At 37.3% G+C, this 23214-nt stretch overlaps 4 protein-coding genes across 4 annotated transcripts in view; all 4 read right to left on the reverse strand.

The window, feature by feature from the left end:
* Positions 1-1962, reverse strand: part of LOC135683353 (EF-hand calcium-binding domain-containing protein 6) — a 61105-nt gene extending 59143 nt beyond the window's left edge. The window contains exons 1-2 of the mRNA XM_065198588.2: positions 1656-1962; positions 566-949 (exon numbers count right to left, since the gene is read on the reverse strand). Coding sequence (XP_065054660.2) covers positions 566-893 — 328 coding nt within the window. The 5' untranslated portion in view covers positions 894-949; positions 1656-1962. The remainder of the gene's footprint in view (positions 1-565; positions 950-1655) is intronic.
* A 7337-nt stretch (positions 1963-9299) lies between these two features.
* Positions 9300-11858, reverse strand: LOC135680908 (parafibromin). The gene has a single exon (XM_065195138.2). It carries the CDS (start codon positions 11823-11825, stop codon positions 10176-10178), a length of 1650 nt encoding a protein of 549 aa, XP_065051210.1. The 5' UTR covers positions 11826-11858; the 3' UTR covers positions 9300-10175.
* Positions 11859-11986: 128 nt separating this feature from the next.
* LOC148958121 (uncharacterized) lies at positions 11987-16888 on the reverse strand. Its single transcript, XM_089113524.1, has 2 exons — positions 16086-16888; positions 11987-15894 (listed from the first exon to the last, which is right to left on the reverse strand). Exons 1-2 carry the CDS (start codon positions 16256-16258, stop codon positions 15651-15653), a joined length of 417 nt encoding a protein of 138 aa, XP_088969650.1. The 5' UTR covers positions 16259-16888; the 3' UTR covers positions 11987-15650.
* A 625-nt stretch (positions 16889-17513) lies between these two features.
* Positions 17514-23152, reverse strand: LOC135683342 (uncharacterized). Its single transcript, XM_089113523.1, has one exon. It carries the CDS (start codon positions 20423-20425, stop codon positions 19598-19600), a length of 828 nt encoding a protein of 275 aa, XP_088969649.1. The 5' UTR covers positions 20426-23152; the 3' UTR covers positions 17514-19597.
* Positions 23153-23214: the final 62 nt, after the last annotated feature.

The raw sequence follows: 23214 nt of genomic DNA on the forward strand, positions 1-23214 counted from the left end.
AACCATTAAACAAGTGCTAATCACTTGTGCAGTTGAAAAGCCCCAGAAATAAAACAATAGCAGATCCAGCAATTTAAAAAGCAGCTGGTGTTTCTAATGTGCAGTTAGTCAGCTTCTGGCCTCAAATTTAATATTATATATAGAGAGCAATAGAGGGTAGTAAAATCAACTAGAGGTGACCCTCCACTTCAATGACAGATGTGATTAGCAGCAAAGAGAACTGACAGGCTTGAAATTATCCTGATTTCCATTTGTAGATTCATTGATTCTTTATCAATAGGAGATTAAAAGCTCCTTGTAAAGACTATGTCAAATGGACATGTAAAATACAGTAGAAGTATGCAAGTGACCTAAACAACCAGGAAGCCATAACTCAAAAAGAATGCATTCAGTAAAATATAAATATATTATACAACATATTATACTCAGTGAAATATCAGGCAAAAAATAGTCCAGAACTCTATATTGAAATCTTTAAAAGCAAAAGGGTATTCAATAATTATTATCATATGGATTATATATATAATAAACAATTCTTTTTTTTGGATTTAACACTAATTCTTACCTGGTTGTCTTTTAATGCCACCTGCTGATGAACTCACAATCCTTCTTTCAAAATTTGCATTTGGCTCAGACCAAGGAAAAGTTCTTTGGGAAGGCAGGTCAGGGTTTGTATTGGAGCGCCTAAGTGAATTTTTAGGTATGTCTCTTTCATTGCTACTAATGATGTGGTTGCGTATCTCACTTGACTTGTTTCTTGGGGACAGTATCCTTGGGCTGGTAGACCTGCGTCTTGACAGGGGTCTTTCATTAATTTGCAGCAGCATAGAATTCGGCTGCAGATCTGAAGGATCTCCAAAGACTGGAGTTGGAATAACTCTTGTACTTGCCATCACCTTGTTGGTCCCACTATTTTCAACATGGATTGATCTCCTTTGCAGCAATGACCCTTAAAATGCCAAATAATATTAATCAGATGATAATCTGATATGAAAGAGACATAGTTATTCTTAAATGTGTTATTCATGTAGTCCACCTCTAAGCATTATTTAAGAGTTACAACTAAAAGGACCAAACCCTGTGGCAACAATTTATATGGCCTGTTTCTAAATTTTGCATTAAAATATAAAATTCATTGTATCAGGCAATCTCTAAAAGCCAACAAAACAGAAACTTGAACCAAATTAACACTTTTACATACCAAAACACAGGCATTTGAAAGGTTGGAATGATTTTCGAACAACCAAAATCGTCGATTGGTAGCAAAAGAGGTGCTAACAATCAAGCAAATGCGCAACCAAGAGGCGACAATGTTCATTTCAACAAAAAAAGACTATTTACTAAGAACAAAAAACGCAATCTCCCGCTGGAAACAGCTGACAAACAGAGAGGGGAAAATTTTCAAACATTCCGTAAACAAAAAGACATGTAAGTGTGATTAGTAACAAGCACAAGCTTATTTGGTGATCAACCGGCTACATTTGAATTATCCTGCCGAAGCTGAGCCATAAAATAGTAATACAATCAAACGGGTACCTAATTCATTAAGTCTGCTCAGTTCATTGATAAGGGATTGATTAATAGCTTCAAGGGGGTCTGTCAATTATTTGTTTGTGTACCCCGTGGTTGTATATGAACAGTATATATTCACTCACCGAATGGCAGGATCTCTTCAAATTCCTGCTACACAAGCTAATCTGGCTAACCTGCCCTGGAGATGTTGCTGTCCCAAGTGAGTTTGGTTTTGAAACACATCGACTTCAGAAAATCAACTGAACATTCGATAGCACAATGCTGCTTCCCGCCTGTTTCGCATTTTCGCCATGGCAACCCACCTCTGAGTGACAAAGAGGCGCCGATGATCCCAATGTCATCATTGTTGTTCCTTGCGGTCAGTTTTTATCTTTCTGCATTTTGGCTTCACTTTCATTTCAGCCAAGACGAAAATGATTATTGCTAACGACGAATTATTCAAACAGAAGAATAAGACAAGTCCGAAATTCGAAAAAAGGATTACTTGTTAGACTGCGGTGTTTATACTGGGGTAAGTTGACGCAGGGGTGTAGCATATGGGGTCTGCAGGGGCCAGTACCCCCGGATATCATTTGTGATAAGATTTTTGCTAGAAGCTATATCAAGATCCCTCTTGATTCACTAAACCAAAAAGATCACCAAGCCCCTAAAATATGACAATAATTAAAATGTAATGACAATTGCATGACAGGCTTTTTGGGGAAGCTTAAAGATTAGACTTTAGGAACACGGCAATAAAAAACATTATAGCTCTTTTAGCTTGAATGCATTGCTGAATGGATGCGAGCTAAAAGAACTACTGTCTTTTTTATCGTGGAACTGGTCATGAGTTGAATAAAGACATATTAAGAAAACGCTTTCTTCGCTTAACCCCTCTATTTTAATTCCAAGGTAAGACAAAACACTGTTTTATACTTCCATTCAACTAAATATAGCAACTTTAGAAAATTACCTCGCTCCTTTTGAACGATGATGTTGTTGTGTTGATGCTTGTGGATGGGGTGAATTAACCACAGCAACTGGAGTGCAACGTGCAACGAGAAGGTTTAAACGTATTTTGTCACTAAAATTTATTATTTCTTTACCAAAGTCTTAAAGATTGATTTTATACGTATATTTCAACATGATTTCATTGATCAGTCCGAGAAAAAAAAGCTGTTTGTACTGCAGCGGGAACACTAGAAGTGACATTTCTAGCAGACTGTTTGGCCGAAGGGACGGTAGAGAAACATCTGTCTGTGGAAGCCCAGGTTCACGAACAGTAAACATTGCTGAAAGCGATGGTTTAAGAATGATTCAAACTTGCAGGAATGCTGCAAGCATTAAGATATCACGGCCTGCCATGTTGTAAGACACTCCGCTTTGACGTTGTTGAGGAAAATCCCTCTTACACGCAGACTGTCCCACACAAAATGTTTGTTTACGGTCACATTACCCAGCCCTTAAAAAGTGATTTTTTCTAGCTCCAGTATTCAAGCGAGTATTCCTAAATTATCTGTTGTAGGGTACTATAGGAAGCTTTTTAGCAAACAGAATTTCAGGACAGATAGGCATGTTGTGCTAGGGGAACTGGAAATTTTCATTTGAGTTAAGTGACAGGGTGTTTCAATGATCTTTGTCCGGGGATGTTGATCTCTGAAGAAATGACGTTTTACTTCGTGTGGTTGAAGATAAATGCTGGTGAAAGAAAGAAGGACAAACAGTTCTTATTCAAATTCTAAAGGATCTTGTCAATTTAAAATCAAAGCTTGTTAAATTTTTATACAAACTTCATTGGTTAAAGCTAAGGAACAAAGTTTGGTTAAAAATTATCAAAGCAATTTACCAGGAAAGATGAAGAGTGATAGTTTACATTCGAAGAAAAACAAAACAAATTTGCGATAAAAAGGTTTCTTCAAGCAGTTCATTTGTTGCGGTATCTTTGCTGGTACCACAATCATTGTGCAAATGTAAAGGGGTTGGTGGTTAGTACTGGCCTTAATGTCAAGCGGCCTACGTATGTAGAAGTTCTGCCCATTAATTTTCATTTTATCATAAACTGAACGTTAGCAACTCAAATTTTGAGAGTAAACTGGTAGATTTAGCAGTTTCACTTCATCATACAGCTGGTAGCAAACCATTAACAATGTGCATGTTTTTGAGGTTCATGACTTTTTTATGCATAATTAGCATCCTACAATAGGATTTTGAAAATATAACTTTTTACTCTAGAGAAAGTATCTAGCAAAATGATTCCTTTTTTGGAGCATCTTTACATTCCTGGCCGTTCACTACCCGTAATTGGCAGCCTGGCAATCATTTGGCTACGTAGGCTGAAAAAGGAAGTGTGCCTCTTCTAAATAACGATTAAACAGTCTTAAGCAGATTTTCTGTAACATATTAAACTTTGCGCAGTCACTTGTTGGCTCCTCTTTTAACTTATGCATGCAGTGATTATAAATAAGAGTTTGTTTGATCAGAAAATGATTTACTGTTATTGCTTTTAACTTAAAGTGTATACACAAAAGCAATATTGAAAGCTTTATTAAAACGAAATGAAGTTAATTTTCAGCACGAATGAAAAATACAAAACTTGGGTGTGGAAAGAAATGACAACAGACAAGAACAACGTCGGAAAAAGAGAGTTAGGCCTACTTATTTGCTTTATGGTTTTTAGGATAATTCTGGCCAAATCCCTCATTAAAACCCTTTTCAGAGAAAACTTCTTTATTTGAAGGATAAGAACTGAACAATTTGAAAGCTCAACTAAGCTACTGAGTGTAACTTGAGTTCACTCGAGAAGGTGTACAGAAAGCCTTTTTGCGAGTTAGCACTCGAAGCCAAGTGCCAAGATAGGTTGTTATTTCCAGACATGTCTCAGTTTCCAGACGGTCTTGAGAAGCCTAAAGATGGGAATCATTTTGCCTTTTTATCTTGGCACTTGGAGACGAGAGGTTTGTGAAATCATATTCCCTTAAACTCTCCTTTACAACCAGGGTAATCAGGGTAAATTTGCCTATTGCTTTTTTCTCAAGATATTTTCATCGAAAGGGCGTTTCAACAGACAAGGCAGTCACAACATTTTTGGAGAACCTATGTTTCCTGACTATCTGAACTTTGAGTCAAGTATAAGTGCCGTAAGCGATTTTTGTTACCATATTATGCTTGAAGACACATCCTTCAAAAGAGAACAAGAGTCTGGATTTTTTTATCTCAGAATCATTAAGCGAACATGGTCGTAAAATTCTCCGTGGAAAAATGCGGAAAGAACTGAAAGTGAAATCGAATTCAAACGAACATGGACTATTCCTATTACTAAAACTAATCAAAGTGAAAATTACAGATGAAGAATATCTTTAAATATTGCCCAATGAAGCCCAACAAGAGAAAAGCGCCAACATTCTGGTACCAATAAAAGCCCACTGAAACGTTGGTCTGGTTGAACCCCGAGATAGAAAAGCCGAAAGTGACATTGAAATGATTGATTGAATTTGCATAATTTTGGACCTTGAGCTTTCTCCAGCGAATGAAAAGAGATTGCAAAGCACGCACTGAAAAAGCAAAACTGAAAATATGTGTAGTTGGAAGAGCAAGAAGATCACTACCCTGGGTACCAGACTCACTTTATATGAAATAAAATAGAGAGTCTGGTCTAGTGCGCCCCATTCTCGTTCTGGTGTGCTGATATTAACCAATCAGGAGCGAATGTACAGATCTCTGTACGTTCAAAGGTCACAGCGAAACAATAAACTTAGCTCTGGTGTAAAACATTGAACAGAACATAAATAAATGCTAGCGACCTTAACGATTGAGTTTGAAGATGCTGTTAAAACTGTACTCAAAGAATATTTTCCGCATGTTGTGGAACTGAACACAGAACAGCATTGAAAGCCTTTTTTGTAAAGAGAAGAGACACCTTCGCCATATTGCCAACTGGCTTTGGAAAGTCTCTGATATTTCAGGCTGTGCCTCGTTGCAAGAAATTAGGCCTTGTAGTGAAATGTAGTAGATAAGAAACACCGCAATGCGCCGAGAACAAACAACAACAAACACAGTTAATCAGTTATAGCTAATATTTCGCCTGGCATACGGGGCTTCGCTTGTCATATTGGCCATATTTGCTGTGGTGACCTTCCAACGTGATGATTCTAACCGCCGCGGTGTCCAAGCGCGCTGCCTTCTCAGTGAGGAAGTAGACGTTCAAAGTACACACAATTTATGAGGAAAATTACAAAAGACTTATTTTAAGTTGTATACGAAATTTGATAATGATTAACATTTAATAACTGCATTGTGCTAACTTTAATTTCATGCTTCGCACATGTTTTTTGCTGCCAAATGGCGTTTTAAACCTGATTTGATTGTTATCTTGAGGCAGAAAAGTCTATTACCACTGTATCAAAAAGGTCGACTTTAAAGAAATAAATAAAACACATTTGCTTTAAGATTTCCCAAAACTCCTCTGACTACTGAGTTTCTTTGTTATTTATCTGACAGTCTTGTTTCACAGGCCTAGTCTGTTAAATAGACTTCAGTTCTTTCAAGTAAGTTCACCAGAACGAGAATGGGGCGCACTAGACCAGACTCTCTATTATTTTATATAGTGAGTCTGGTACCCAGGGTAGAAGATCACGGAAATAACAAATGAATTGCTGAGGTTGCACCGAACAAAGAAGCAATGACAGGTTATATATTGGAGAAGCGACAAGAAGTTTGGGAGAAAGAAACTGAACATTTAATGAAATACGATGCAAAGTGCGCCATATTCCTTCACTTTGAAAAGAACTCGAAGGTCTGCGACAAATAATACAATAAAAAATACTTTCGTCTTGTGGTAAATTGTCTATCATAGTTCTGAATTAAGTTCGACTCAATAAATCTATCGAACATAAATCTAAGACTGCACGAGGAGGCTGCCGTCGAAGGGCAGCAAAAGTTCTAAAAATGAATTATTAACGCGTGGGCGTGTTCTAATTATTGTTTTTTCAACTCGATAAAGGTATTAACTTCCCAAAATATTATTTGTTCGTATTTTCATAGCTGAAAACACTGCTATCAATGTTTCCATTTTCTTTGAAAAAAATGATTGTACTTTTACTTACGATTTAAGTTGAGCAATTGCTACAGCTAAATCTTGCAGCATATGATTTTTCAGATATTCTGTGAAAATGCACCTGAAAAGATGATGATTGAAAGAACAGCAGTGGATCTAAATGGCTCTGAAATGTTGCATCTTTATGAAGTACTCTTTTTTGCATTTTTCAAGTTTTGTTTTCCATTAGAAAAGAAAGTTTGGGAGCAAACGTGATTCAGCTTTGGAATAAAGACTCAACTGAGGGACATTAAGAAACCATTCTAGTCTAAGGATGCTAAACACCTAGAGGGGAACTCAAGAGCCTTGCATAGTGGGGTCAATCTGATAGCAGTAGGGTATGAATATTTTTAAGCATTCAGTTTAATTAAATAATTATGCAATTGTGAAGTTACTCAGCTTAAGATAAAAACACACAAACTGATTATATCATGGCCCTGTTTATACTAAACAAACTAACCTGGGTTCGCTCCAGGTTAAAACTTCAATTCCCATTCATCAAAAATTTATTCGCTAAATATGATAGCAGCTTGTCTTCAAACATTCTTCTTAGTAAGCCCTTATGCCGAACCAGGTATAGCAAATGTTCACGGTAGAACCCATGCTCACAAACAGAAATCGTACGCAGTTTATAGCCCGGTGCTTCAGACTGTGATATGATTTCGCTTACGCTTATAAATTGTTTTGTTTGTTGTTTTGTTTTCCACATATACCTCGAAGACAACAATTTGGTTTAGATATTTTCTTACCAAACTTCATAGGCCTTCCAATTGCATTTTCTTTTTTTTGTGAATTATTTTGTCTAGCCTTATCATGATACACTTTTGGAGCTGCACCCTTTCTTTCATTCTCCCTCTATTTTCTTTTTGACTTTCTCTTGACGTATTAATACAACTTCAAAGTGCTAATGCTAAGCTATTATCAAGCACAATGCAGCCTTCAGAATCACACAAGGGCGCGTAGCTAGAAAGCTCTTTTGAGTTGTTTCTACGTGTCTTTCATTATTCACTTTCTTCTAACTGACATCATTAAATGTAAAACACTTAATCTTTCAATAATTTATTTTTGCAATGTTTTAATCACTTGTAATTAATTATAATACAGTGATAATAAAAATGTTGTTGTTGTAGTTGAAGTAACATTAGCTAAGAGAAGCCAGCAATTTAGCTTGGGATGAGAAATTGAACTCTCGTTCAATTCAATTTTACTTAAAACGGAAGCTCCATCAGTCAGGGAGCAGTATCAAATTTTACAATATCACAGTTTAAAAGAATTACTTTTAAAAACATCAATGTTTAAAGTGCAGAATAAGAAAAAACAGCATAGCTTGACTGACAAAGGCAAAGTGCTCTTCAGCCTAAATTTGGAAAAGCTAGGAAAGGGTGCCTGTTTGGCATTCAAAGACAATCATTGCGCTGTTTGCAATTTACTACATTTAGCAAGATGCTCATTACTGACTTCATGCTGTTTTCATACCGAATTTTTTGCGCTGCGTCCTTAGACTTCATGATTATTTGTTACTAATTACTATTTTGAAGACGCTTTAAAGCATTCTTACATACATAAACTAAATTTAGAGCTTTACATGAAATGTTTGAGATCAGAAACCGTACCATAAAAAGAGATTTTATTGAAAGTTTTCAGTGAAGAATCTGGATGTTATCCAAACTGATGGCATAGCTTGTTCTACAGCTTGCACATGATGCAGTTCATCAAACTGTCATGATGATTAAAAAGAAATTCAATATTCTGTTTTTATTTGCCAACACATTTGCATTATACCAGTTCTTTCGAAACCACACCACAGTAGCCTTTTCGAATTGGGGAAAAAGTTGCTTTTCAACGGCAGAGGAAGTCTTGGACCTGGAAGGGAATCCCCCCACCACTATGTTACACATGCCTTTGTATAGTCCTTGATACCAAACTGGTTACTTATTTATCTTATTAATATCAATCCTATAATGTCGACTCCTGAATACAATGCTTCTACCCAGCTGTCCTTCATTTTCTCTACAGTGACTCAAAGCTACTTTTCTTTCTCAAACAGAAATCCAAAATAAAAATTGAAAATGTAAAATTTTTACCTTGAGTTCTAGAAAAATTGACTTCAATTTAATTTTAAACAATAATTTCAAGTTTAAGAATTTCAAAACATGTATTTTAAAGGAATTGGCTAAAGTACTTCTTAGTTTTTCTTCCCTATGAATTCACTTTAAATATAAAACATTCTTATACCAAAAGTACACCTTAAATTTGCCCTTCTCTTTTATTCTGATAAATTTAGGAAATTGTTCTTATAGGGCCTTTTTATACCTTAATAATAAGCCAAATTTATTACAGTACAATGTATCAAACTTATTGAATGAAAAGCAAACTATTCTTTCTAACAGTTTAAAAATAAAACTACACAGAACTGCTATAACACAAAGAGTATCATACTTCCAATTAGCGGGAATCAATGGACAGCCAAACTGGCCTGTTTACTCTTGGCTCAGAAGCTCATCAGTTTGAGAAAAATTCCTTTGCCTATTTAAGAGCAACATGCTAGATATTCATTGGACTATACTTTGGCAAAATACCACACAAATTAAATCAGAGCTTTAGTTAAAAACAAACCAGAAATGTATGGAAATTAAGGTACAATCCCACTTAACAAAGTAACATGGAACAAGTTCAAAACAGAGCTTCAAAGTAAAACTCTCTTTTAAATATGTCTACAACTACTTCATCATTGATGAAATCTCTCCAGGTAAAGTACACAAGAAGCAAAATTTTAAATTTTTACATTTAAAAATAAAATATACATCAACACATACACAGTTATAAAGCTGAATTGACTTGGCCTGCCTTTGTTAATGGATTTCAGTTCTGTTCTTGATCGGTCTTTAAGGCAACAATGTATTACTTATACACAAACATAAATGTAGGAGATATTAAGTTTATTCACACTATCAGTCATATGCAAATGACCCTTGCTACCAATAATAAAATACAAAGTGCTTGCAGCTACTAAAGGTTTTCTCTCTTAAGAAAAAATGTTGTATTGTTTGATCATGCTATTCAAATAAAACAACATTGAAACAAACGTTGTCACTTTACAGATACCAGGGCTCACTCAAGATCAGTCAAGCAGATAAACAAATTTTAAGATATTAGGCAAAAAACTTTGTGTAAACTTACATAGCAAACTAGCCTTAAAAAAGATAGACCCAAATGAAGCCCAAATAGAAATTTCAATATTTTCAAAGTTACTGTTGCTGTTTTATGGCAGCTTAAACTTTGAAACCATGACAGGAACTATTTTGACAGAATATCAAAAGTGAAACTTACCTCATCCATCCACTGTCATTTTTGATGTCTCACAAACGCATACCTTTGCCATCACTGTATCAATATAAAAAACTTCAGCATTATTGAAATGTATAGTTTATCTTACTTTTCACAGCTAATTCTGATCCAAGTTCAAAGATGTTGTATGGAGAAGTCTGAAACAACTTCTAAATCTAAATAAGAAGCTGAATTGATGTAATTCCATCAAAATATTACTGGTTCACAATCATATTTGAAGTTATTAATATCTCAAATTTGGCTTGTTTTTAACCATGAATTTATCGAGAATTTCCCAAAATTTCAATGCACAGGCTCTGTCCATGTGTCGCCTATTTCTGCTAACTGTTAAAACTTCAACATCCCATTTCTTGACATTGGCATCCAGCTTCATGTCATCATACTTAACATGAAAGCCTTTGATTTTTGTAAGGATTTCCACTGGAGAACCATCTGGTAGCACTGCAGGCCATCCTTTGAACTGCCATAATGGACCTTGGACGAAAACTGCAACAACCCTATTCCAGTCATTTGATGATAATTTTAAAGGCTGATCAACAACTCTTAGAGGAACAGTCACGTTTTGAATTTGCTGGTTCAGTACCATATCCTTCTTCCTCTGAAGTAAAACTTCACTCTCTTTCACAACACCAGACTTTTTCTTATCTTCAGGAGACGCAAATTTATAATCTTGGAGAAAATCTTTTACATTCAACAAGGATATAAGTGAAGTAGTTCCTGCTGGAACAATGATGATTGGGGTTTTAGACTCCCGTTTTTGTGGCAGACCACTTGGCTTTTGTGCACTTGGAATATGCCTTGGGGATTTATTTGGGTTTGAGTTTGCAGTTGGCTGGGTGACTTGGCGTTGACTTTTACCTTCCTTCATGCTTTCAAGACTAAGACCATGGAAAGTGGCACTAGTATCAATTTTAAATCCACCTTTGTCAATATGGCTTCCAAACCTCTCTTGGTCATAACGACTGTAAGATGCAGCTGGAACTGGCTTCTTTGCAAGCTCTGGTGCCTCCTTTTTTAATGGTGGCTGCTCTGGTTTGGTTTGTTCAACCTTTCCTCCTTCTTTCGCTTTCACTGACTGTAAAATAGCTAAGACATTTTTCAGGAACACCTTTCCAGAACTCTGTAAAACACTTGTCCTTGTTCTCAGAAGTCTCTCCCTCATCACAATGTCTTTTGTCACATCCGTTTCAATATCTGGAATTGCAGTAAAAGCTGTAGGTGGCATTGGGGCTTGCTCTAACATTCCTGACTCCAATTCATCATCACCCTTGATGGTTCCTCTTTTCCTTGTGATAATCTTTCTCTTAATTTCTGCAATCTTCTCAACAGACATAACTGTGTTCAGTCCTCCTTTTCCTTCTTTCCTGATTTTCTCTGTTGTCACGGCACCCTCTTTCTTATCTTGCAGCTTTGAAGCAAGCCATTCCTGGATGTCGTATCTTGCTTGCCCGTCTTCGGTTCGTGCTTTCTTCGCTCCTTCGGACGACCCTTCTTGAAGTGGCCTTTTCGAAGTGAGCGATGTCGTACGCTGCACGGGAAGTTCCAATGGAGCACTTTTATCGATACTTTGTGTAGTTTCTTTGTCGCCATTTAAGAATGCAAGTAAATCCTTTCTGTCAGGAAAACGAACGACTGGTACTTTTGCAGCACCGGCTCGCTGGACGTAGATTGGATGCGAAAGATGGACATTTTTGAGTAAAAACAAAAGCGCTTCAAGAGTGTAATATTCCTTTGGTGTCGTTCTGCAAATTATGTAGCTGGTCTTTGAAGTCTTTAAAAAAGACACGGCATCGAACGATATGTATTTATCATCTTCGCTTATATCTTTTTTATTTATGTTGAACTGACGAAGTAACGTGAGTGGATCCGCCATCTTATCACTTCTGTTTCACGCATAAACACGCAATGGGAACTGGGAACCAATGATCTGAGAACAAAACGCGGGCAACCGAGAAACAAAATTTCAGACCAATTCAAATTTATTGTAAAAATTACAACAACATCGCAGTATACAATATTCATATCAGAATAAAAATTGGCCTATTTCGATCCACAACTGGGTATGTATTTCCCATCGTAATATGTCGTGAAATGTTTGCTTTTTCGAAGCCATTTGCAAGTTCTGTACCGCCAAAAAAGCACGGGGTCAGGTGCCCCCTCCCCCCTCCATCCCTCACCAGATATGAACAGAAAAAGTTTTTCGAAAACAGTAAAACTCGTGGTTATTATTAATTTCACAGTCTGCCTATCCAACTCTGTACACTTGTACAGAAAATAAATGTTGAGCTTGACTTATTTGATACTCAGTTATGACAAAGTAATCGGCAAATTTGCTGACAAATCATTGCTAAGGAGGCTTCTCATGCATAGCCTGTGCTCCAGACCCCTAACACAGGCTTCTCGTGCACTGAAAGTTGTCCAGTTAGTTTCTATAGATTCTAAAGATATCAATTATCAGTCCTATTGCGAGTTTTACTGTTCATCACAGATAATGAGAATAATTATGACTACGATTATCCAATGTTCGTATACAGATGCCCCGGGGGGGTGGGGGTACTCCCATTAAGGCCTGACGGGGGTCCAGTCCATTTGAGGGTCTTACCAAATGGCTACCAAATAGCTACCAAATGGCCTATTTTCGATAATAACTGAGCTGCTTAGTTTAGCTTGCGATTTGTTATAGATAATGGACAAACTTTTTTCCTCCCCGAGAAAACAACAATCAATTATGAAGAAATTTGTCAAAAAAGGACCAGGAGAGCACAAAGAAATGGATGCGATCAAGGAAATAATTTCGGTTTTTATGCTACCGTTTTAGAGGCTTTGTAAAAAGGTACTACCATTTGAGGGTAATTTTCCAATATTTTAGCGTTGGCCCTGACCGGACCCCCTGTCAGACCATAACGGACGTACCCCCCCCCGGGGGGGGGGACACATGCTGGCTTTTCTCTGGCCGATTTATTGAAGTCAGTCAAAGTGATGCTGCTCTCTTCAAAAAAGTATTGGTGACCTTCAAAATGACCTAACCTTAGATCTTTTGAAACTACAGGATTGGCTGCATGCAAATAAACTTTCCCCGAACGTAGTGAAAACGCAGTCACTTGTTATAGGCTCTGGTCCAAACATCCGTAAAATCGAAAGCCAGCCTGATGCTCCACCATTTTTTCTTTTTCAATGGGTGATCAGAACATTGAAATGATCACCAACACAAGATACTTAGGTGTTCAGATAGACAGTAAGCTCAACTGGGACCAGCATATCGATACTATCAAGACCAAGGCTAATCGAGCCCTTGGACTTATTAAGTATTCTAAGAAATATCTTCCATCTAACATCCTCAACAAAATGTATAGAGGAATTGTTGAGCCCCATTTGAGCTACTGTTGTTCCGTTTTGGGCTGCTGTAATGAATTAAAGCTTGACGTGTTGCAAAAAATCCAAAATAGAGCTGCCAGAATTGTAACTAGCAGCCCATACGATGCGTCTGCTGCTCCGATAATTCAGAATCTTGGCTGGTTAACGATCAGAAATCTTGTAAGAAAGGAGACAGCCACGCTAACTTATAAATCTCTAAATATGCTTGCACCCGACAACTTGAGAAAATTATTCGAAAAATGTTCGGATGATAGAGAACGGTTTCTGCGTTCATCAGAAACTGATCTTAAGATACCGCTGCTAAAAACGATCAATGGCCAAAATAGTGCAGCCGCTTAGCAGTTGAACTGTGCATTTTATGATACAAGCATGAAATTTGGTACAAGTACACAGTTTGACACGCTAATTAAGATGAGATGCAGACCCCACTTGAAAAATGCCCCCAAATGCTATTTTTAGACTGGGGTACCTGTACCAAGTCCTTTTTTGGTCTTCCTCCATATCTTCTAAACAATGCAAGTTATAAACTCGAAATTTAGTTTTCTGGCGTAATTTGACATGCTGATTAAGATGGGATGCAGACCCCACTTCAGAACGCCCCAAGAATCTATTTTTAGACTGGGGTACCTGTACCCAGTCCTTTTTGCCTTCCTCCGTATCTTTTAAACTATGCACGTTATAAACCCGATATTTAGTTTCCTGGCGTAATTTGACATGCTGATTAAGATGAGATGCAAACCCTATTTCAAGAATGCCCCCAAAACTATTTTTAGACTGGGGTACCTGTACCCAGTCCTTTTTTGGTCTTCCTCCATATCTTTTAAACTATGCAAGACATAAATCTGAAATTTAGTGTTCTGGCGTAATTTTACATGCTGATTAAGATGAAATGCATACCCCACTTCAAAGACGCCCCAAGAATCTATTTTTAGACTGGGGTACCTGTACCCAGTCCTTTTTGCCTTCCTCCGTATCTTTTAAACTATGCACGTTAGAAACCCGATATTTAGTTTTCTGGCGTAATTTGACATGCTGATTAAGATGAAATACAGACCCAACTTCAAAAATGCCCCCAAAAACTATTTTTAGACTGGGGTACCTGTAACCAGTCCTTTTTTGGCCTCTCTCCATATCTTTTAAACAATGCAGGTCATAAACTCGAAATTTAGTTTTCTGTAGTACTTTCACATGCTAAATAAGTTGAAATTAAGAGCCCACTTCAAAAATGCTCCCAAAAGCTATTTTTAGACTGGGGTACCTGTACCCAGTCCTTTTTGCCTTCCTCCGTATCTTTTAAACTATGCACGTTATAAACCCGATATTTAGTTTCCTGGCGTAATTTGACATGCTGATTAAGATGAGATGCAAACCCTATTTCAAGAATGCCCCCAAAACTATTTTTAGACTGGGGTACCTGTACCCAGTCCTTTTTTGGTCTTCCTCCATATCTTTTAAACTATGCAAGACATAAATCTGAAATTTAGTGTTCTGGCGTAATTTTACATGCTGATTAAGATGAAATGCATACCCCACTTCAAAGACGCCTCAAGAATCTATTTTTAGACTGGGGTACCTGTACCCAGTCCTTTTTGCCTTCCTCCGTATCTTTTAAACTATGCACGTTAGAAACCCGATATTTAGTTTTCTGGCGTAATTTGACATGCTGATTAAGATGAAATACAGACCCAACTTCAAAAATGCCCCCAAAAACTATTTTTAGACTGGGGTACCTGTAACCAGTCCTTTTTTGGCCTCTCTCCATATCTTTTAAACAATGCAGGTCATAAACTCGAAATTTAGTTTTCTGTAGTACTTTCACATGCTAAATAAGTTGAAATTAAGAGCCCACTTCAAAAATGCTCCCAAAAGCTATTTTTAGACTGGGGTACCTGTACCCAGTCCTTTTTTGGTCTTCCTCCATATCTTTTAAACTATGCAAGTCATTAACCTGAAACTCAGTTTTCTGACGTGATTTGACATGCTGAATAAGATGAAATGCGAAAAAATATTGAAAACCCCCAAAAAATATTTCCTTAGACTGGGGTATTTTTACCCAGTCTTCCATTGGATCCTATTCTTAAATGTGGAAACATGCAAGTTGTAAAACGGGAGTAATTTGACGTTTAAAACAAAATATCTTATAACAAACCTGAACGGTTCTCAGGCCTGGACTCGTTCTATACGGTAAAAACATAAAGAAAGTAATTGTCCTGTATTAGGATTATTCCTAACCTACCACAGGTCAAACTCTGCAACTCTTAAACTACTTTCAGCCTATACCGTAGATTTATGATGGGGATACCTTTTACAGTAAACTGTTCGTTTAGTTCTCTGAACACTGACCATCACAACTGCATAACGGGGAGCAAGGGATGTCATATTTTCGACACATACATTTTCCACGGCAGTTCTTTTTGCACGCACAATGCTTCAGTTCTTTCAAGGACTTTGAGGCCTCTGGGGTTATCATCCATACTGGCAAAATGGAGCCATTCACTTCTTTCCCTCTCCATGCAGTTATATCTGGTAGGTTTTGGATACATTGTAAGGACTGTCTCCAGACATGGCTGAAAATCAAAGCCCAGAGATTAGTTATCAAGTATGTATCATGCTGTAGCAATGGGCAGTATCAAGAGAACAAAGTTCTAGTAGACCTATTTTAGAATAAGTTACTTCAACAATAAACAACATGAAAATCTAAAATTTCATTGTATAGGCATGTACGTAGCAATTGGTCACTAGTGTGATCTAATCTTACCCTCCTTGAAAAGCTGACCGAAGTGCATGTTGATGCAAAGCATCCTCAGTTGGTGGTATGCCTTCAACTGTCCTCGATTTCTTTGTAAAGAGAAACCTCCTTGCTTCATTCACTGAAAGACACTGAGAAGACCGATCGTACAGCAAAACCACGTACCTCTGAAGCAACGACATATGTTCATTGGTAACTGTATCAGGAGCATTTGAAAGAGAAACGAAAGTTTCTGTTACCTCAGGAAAAGCCTTCCAAACGTCCCAGGCAGTGAGTTTGCCTCTTCCACAAAATGAAGATAACTAATCACTGGGCTTTGATTTTCAGCCATGTCTGGAGACAGTCCTTACAATGTATCCAAAACCTACCAGATATAACTGCATGGAGAGGGAAAGAAGTGAATGGCTCCATTTTGCCAGTATGGATGATAACCCCAGAGGCCTCAAAGTCCTTGAAAGAACTGAAGCATTGTGCGTGCAAAAAGAACTGCCGTGGAAAATGTATGTGTCGAAAATATGACATCCCTTGCTCCCCGTTATGCAGTTGTGATGGTCAGTGTTCAGAGAACTAAACAAACAGTTTACTGTAAAAGGTATCCCCATCATAAATCTACGGTATAGGCTGAAAATAGTTTAAGAGTTGCAGAGTTTGACCTGTGGTAGGTTAGGAATAATCCTAATACAGGACAATTACTTTCTTTATGTTTTTACCGTATAGAACGAGTCCAGGCCTGAGAACCGTTCAGGTTTGTTATAAGATATTTTGTTTTAAACGTCAAATTACTCCCGTTTTACAACTTGCATGTTTCCACATTTAAGAATAGGATCCAATGGAAGAATGGGTAAAAATACCCCAGTCTAAGGAAATATTTTTGGGGGTTTTCAATATTTTTTCGCATTTCATCTTATTCAGCATGTCAAATCACGTCAGAAAACTGAGTTTCAGGTTAATGACTTGCATAGTTTAAAAGATATGGAGGAAGACCAAAAAAGGACTGGGTACAGGTACCCCAGTCTAAAAATAGCTTTTGGGAGCATTTTTGAAGTGGGCTCTTAATTTCAACTTATTTAGCATGTGAAAGTACTTCAGAAAACTAAATTTCGAGTTTATGACCTGCATTGTTTAAAAGATATGGAGAGAGGCCAAAAAAGGACTGGTTACAGGTACCCCAGTCTAAAAATAGTTTTTGGGGGCATTTTTGAAGTTGGGTCTGTATTTCATCTTAATCAGCGTGTCAAATTACGCCAGAAAACTAAATATCGGGTTTCTAACGTGCATAGTTTAAAAGATACGGAGGAAGGCAAAAAGAACTGGGTACAGGTACCCCAGTCTAAAAATAGATTCTTGGGGCGTCTTTGAAGTGGGGTATGCATCTCATCTTAATCAGCATGTAAAATTACGCCAGAACACTAAATTTCAGATTTATGTCTTGCATAGTTTAAAAGATATGGAGAGAGGCCAAAAAAGGACTGGTTACAGGTACCCCAGTCTAAAAATAGTTTTTGGGGGCATTTTTGAAGTTGGGTCTGTATTTCATCTTAATCAGCGTGTCAAATTACGCCAGAAAACTAAATATCGGGTTTCTAACGTGCATAGTTTAAAAGATACGGAGGAAGGCAAAAAGAACTGGGTACAGGTACCCCAGTCTAAAAATAGATTCTTGGGGCGTCTTTGAAGTGGGGTATGCATCTCATCTTAATCAGCATGTAAAATTACGCCAGAACACTAAATTTCAGATTTATGTCTTGCATAGTTTAAAAGATATGGAAGAGGACCAAAAAAGGACTGGGTACAGGTACCCCAGTCTAAAAATAGTTTTGGGGGCATTCTTGAAGTAGGGTCTGCATCTCATCTTAATCAGCATGTCAAATTACGCCAGGAAACTAAATATCGGGTTTATAACGTGCATAGTTTAAAAGATACGGAGGAAGGCAAAAAGGACTGGGTACAGGTACCCCAGTCTAAAAATAGATTCTTGGGACTTTTTGAAGTGGGGTCTGCATCCCATCTTAATCAGCATGTCAAATTACGCCAGAAAACTAAATTTCGAGTTTATAACTTGCATTGTTTAGAAGATATGGAGGAAGACCAAAAAAGGACTGGGTACAGGTACCCCAGTCTAAAAATAGCATTTGGGGGCATTTTCAAGTGGGGTCTGCATCTCATCTTAATTAGCGTGTCAAACTGTGTACTTGTACCAAATTTCATGCTTGTATCATAAAATGCACAATTCGTCCATTTTTTGAGGTTAAGCGGCTGCACTAAAAGGCTTTTTCTTATCGGGGTCCAAAACTGTGGACCAGTCTAGAAAGGACTACCAAATTGGCCCCCTCCCTGAAAACCTTCAAAGAACAACTATAGTCGGGGACAACTTCTATTTCATCTTTACGTTCACTTATTATAGCCTTAGTATTATTAAATATTGTAAATTAGGTTTGGTTGGTAAATTTCTTTTGGTATTAGTACTATAACATAGTTATTAGTGCTTGTTTTAATCTTTTAAACAGGTCAGGTTGAAAAACATATGTATGAAACTTTAACCTGTATAAATATTATAAAATGAAATGAAAATGGTAACAGCAACTAAAGAATTTCAGGCAAAAAACTTTTTAATCAGATAAATTTGTGGACCACAACCCCTGGTGCTTACATCCTTGTAATCGTGCATATCAATCCTTCTCTATTTACCAATCTAGTGGCATATGTACTAACGATGAACAATAGGTTATAATTACATGATTGACATAATACTAAACGAGATTCAAATGAATACGAGATAAAAGACGATTACTTATGGTGCAAAACCCTGTTACAGAGTCAATAGCCACGACGCCCCTGGCTGCATCAGCCCTGGACGGTTGACTGACCCTATAGAATGTTGTCTGCTGATGTACGCCACGCGGCGTGTGGAGATGTGGATTTAGATTGTGTACAGTTATCCTTCGCTTAAATTAGAATCTATCAGATCATTTTGCAACGCGGAAAAGTTTGCACAAAATGAGCTCTCCTAGGTACTTGATACAATTACATTTAGAGGAAAGTCTGCTTGCTGACCCATAACGCTACTATACCCACACCAGTCTACTGTTTCTGCATAATGTAGTCAGCAAATTATCATGCGAACATTTACGGAGTGAGAGTATTTACGAATTCAAGAAAAATGAGGCAGTATTTGTTATATATAGTGATTGGATTTCGGTGCAAAATAAGAAGGCCTTTTTGACAAAAAGGAGCGCTTTAGTTCACGTTTTAGTGCAGGATGGTTCATAATTGGAACTGTTGGGATTGCTGTGAAATCCTTTGTGTTTTGAAGCTTTCGATGTGATAATGGAAGATTTCAGTACTAATATCGCATTACTTTATTTAGTGTTAGTTTATGGGAAAACAATTATATTCAAGTTCAAGAAAATTTTGGTTTTCACCAAAGGAAAATTCGTAATGAAAATACTCAAATCACTCGTTCGATAAAGATTCAAATACAGCCTTTTATTACACAATCAACAGAAATCCTACCTTTTAGTTCAAGTTAGACACAAAATAGCCGTTTTATTCAATATAATTGTGTTTAAGATTGAGTTTACGATGACAAGTGGAGCGACAGAAGAAACAAACAAAGTGACTGTAGTGCTTGGTCCGTGTTTTGCTTTGTACTTGCTATACACCCACAATGGCTGGGCAGCGAATGTTGGGATGTAGCAGACGCTCATGGCTACTAGCAGAGCTGCTATGTGTCGTGCGATACGAATCTCTATCGCTCTGTTCGAGGCAGTAACCCTGCTATGGAGCTCACGATAGCCTTTAAGATATGTGATGCAAACTGTTAGCAGAATCATGGCGTTGGAGACAGATAGGAATAAAAGAAATTCATAGATAAAAAGCCAGAATGATGCAATGACGGAAACTGTGCCAACAATGGTGCAAATGATGGCTGCCAACAAGACGAGAACTAGTGCCTTGCTTTTACTCATGAATGTGACGTAGTTTTGTACCAGGACGATCTGATAATACCTGTCAATGGCAACGAGGGTAATCATCAAGCCGGAAAACTCACATAGAGTGAGAGCCAAGAACTGGCCGACAATATCGGTGATGGTGCATGACTGCTTCGAAACAGTTTCAATGTAACTGACCATCGGCTGCAGGAATGCGGCAATGAGCAGGTCAGACAGAGTCATAAAGAAGTAGAAGATGAAAGTAGCTTTGTGCAGAAGCTTCAGTTTAACTAAGGAGTACACCAGTGTACTGTTAGACATAACATTGAAGAGCGATGTAATAATGCATATAGTTATTCCAATTGCACTTCCACCATTTCTTGATGTTCCAACTGGATATATCGCCTGGCACTTCATTTTTCCACTCTTTTTTTTGAAACAGTTGAAACAGCACTCTTTCTTTGAAACAGTTTGGTTACCGCAAAGTTCCCCGTTTGTTGGAAAATATTGCAAAATAATTGTTCCTACGGCGTTGCAATGCTATCAAGCAAGCATTACCTCCAAGCATTTTTGGCAGCACTATCAAAATCTAATCAAGCAAACAAGGAAAGTCAAACGTCCTTTTTGCTTGAATCACATGTGTCTCTAGGCTTCTAGTAGCAAGCAACCGTTTTTAAAGTGGCGCATGATAAAATATTAATGACGCCGAAGTTATATTTCATTATGTGAGAAGGAAGAACCGCAGGATAGGCTGTCCGCCGGATTCTGTGAATCTTGCAATGAGTATAATATAAAATGTTATCCTTATATTTCATTGCACAGTCGCTAAATCACATCCCCATCCAAGGAAATGTAAAAAAATTATCCCTTTTGTACATAACGCTGTTGGCAATTATCCACTTTCGTTTTTGCTCGTTTTATCTATCCATAACTCTAGCCTTCTTGTTCTTTTAATTTTACAGATAACTATGGGCTTTAAAGTAATGAACACAGGAACAACCATCTGATTTTTATACAACTACCACTGATTACCTTAGATATAATCGATATTAATCGATATACAGATTGGCTAATTCAGGATAGCGTGGATAAGGCGGCGACATGTTTCGTTAAAGTTTCTTTTTCACTTAGCAAACAATAGATATACAATACTGTGTGAAAGACAGGTTTGTGATAAAAAATAAGAAAAGTACGACTAAAAATGAAGTTTGTTCCAGTTTATTTGCTCTAGTTATCTTTTTAGCATAAGGAATAAACTTGACCCGAATAAAGTACTGGTTTTGGAGGTTGAATTTGAAACTTTTTCAAGTTTTCAAATACGCTTGCAATAAGACATACATCTAGCGTCCATCACATCAGCAGATGGCCGAAGCTGAAACTTTCCACATTGGTAACATCAAAAAGAAACGCTTTCTCAGGCAGTTCAGGAAAGTTCTGAATCTTATGTTGGTAAGCGTTTTCGTGCACTGGTGGGAATTCATTAGCGCCGATACGAAAAAGATTGGAAAAACCACGTGCAAAATAGCCTAAATGGAATGAAACATGTTTTGTTAATAGCCAACATTTGGCGCAACAAGGTTATGCAAAAATCTGCTAATATTTTCAAATATCAAGGTCCAAAGCTTCTATTCATTAACAATACCCCTATGATCTAAAATTGGGGACGATACCAAGCACTGTTTTAACGTTTCATAAGAGAAAAAAGGTATTTCCTAGGAAAATGGCTTTGACACAAAGACTTGGGAGAATGTGTATGACTTGGGAGCGATGCGTGAACGCTGGAAATTTTCCTCCTCTTTTTGCGACCTCCGGCCCGAGGCCAGATATCCTAGTTCATGTAGTTCATGCTTGATAAGGCGTCGTGTGACAGCATTTGTGGACTGGAGCGTAGGGTAATTCTTGGTGCTAAACTGTGCTCTATTTATCTCTCTCCTCTCATTTATTTTACTTTCATTCAAATTTAAAAAAGTTGATTATTTGAAGATTTTTCTAAAACTTTGCAAGGTCCCTATTTTACATGTCAACATTAAAATAGATAAAACTATAGAACCTAGTTAAAAACCTCAAAAATATTGCCTTCCATTTTCTCCCGTTAAAATGTAATTTTGATGCAATTCCTGGCCACCTTCAGATAAATATAACCTAAATTGGCGGCGGACCAACCGTGGCGGCGGACTTTACTAAATACACTCTCAATCATCACATTTTGGCTTCTCTTTAAAATACGTTTGACAGTCCCTGGATCTGCCTGCAAGAGCTTCAAGTCGACCTAGCAAGAGCCTAACAAATATTAACTTCCTAACCTAAAAAATAGCACATTAAGTCGCAAAAATAGCATCGATTGTTAGACTTGTTCCTTTGATTTGAGATTTCTGATGAAGTCTTTATCCATTTCTCTTTACGCCCAGAGTTATTCAACATAGCTATGCACTTGCTGTGCGAAGGACGGTCCTCAAGCAACGCTGCAACTTCATCAACAATTGTGACAATACAGACACTGTCATGATCTAACAGACAACACAAACGTCGCTATTCCTTGTAGTTCGTCATAGGGAGGAACAACGAAACAGTTACTTGCTTCTAACCTGATTATAAACGTTTGCTTCTAAATAAGTGGCTTTTAAAGGATGAGTAGTTTACTAAATGTTAAAATTTCAAAATAAATTGGTCAATTTTTTTTGCAGCGTAAGATCAAGTATGTTTGACATATCATGGACAAGTTTGAGAACCAAATGTCGTTTGTCAAAAGCATGAAAGTTGCATCCTTCAATGGTAAAAGAGCTCTAAGAATGGTAAAAGATCCCAAAGTGAGTTTCCAGTACGAGTTACAAACTTCATAGATAAAAGAAGGTGGATTTTCCCTGTGGGTACAGATAAAATTCAGTAAAAATCACGATGCAATGAAGACCAAAAGTACCTTGTTAATTTATCCAAGGGAATAAATCCTAAAGTTCTCTTGCGCCCAACATTAATTTTCTTTCCATATTGTACCCAATTGTGCACCATATTGCGTATAATGTCTAGCCAAAGTAGTCGATTAAAGTAATTTTCATTACAAAAACGCCCCAGATACATATGCGCTCTACTAAAGAATTTTCAGAAAGACTTTGAAATTTCACTTTTGATACAGTTCGAGAATTTCCATTCACATTTGAGTAATAAACTACAAGAAGCCATGAGATTAACGATACTGGATCACAATGACG

Source organism: Rhopilema esculentum, chromosome 17, assembly GCF_057945365.1.
Source record: "Rhopilema esculentum isolate cy_ngs chromosome 17, ASM5794536v1, whole genome shotgun sequence".
Classification (NCBI taxonomy): domain Eukaryota; kingdom Metazoa; phylum Cnidaria; class Scyphozoa; order Rhizostomeae; family Rhizostomatidae; genus Rhopilema; species Rhopilema esculentum.

Coding starts and splice junctions, on each gene's coding strand:
- LOC148958121 (XM_089113524.1), bottom strand. CDS start 16,258: ATGTCGTTGCTTCAGAGGTACGTGGTTTTGCTGTACGATCGGTCTTCT. Junction 15,895..16,085: donor CGGTCAGCTTTTCAAGGAGG/GTAAGATTAGAT, acceptor TTTGATTTTCAG/CCATGTCTGGAGACAGTCCT.
- LOC135683342 (XM_089113523.1), bottom strand. CDS start 20,425: ATGAAGTGCCAGGCGATATATCCAGTTGGAACATCAAGAAATGGTGGA.
- LOC135680908 (XM_065195138.2), bottom strand. CDS start 11,825: ATGGCGGATCCACTCACGTTACTTCGTCAGTTCAACATAAATAAAAAA.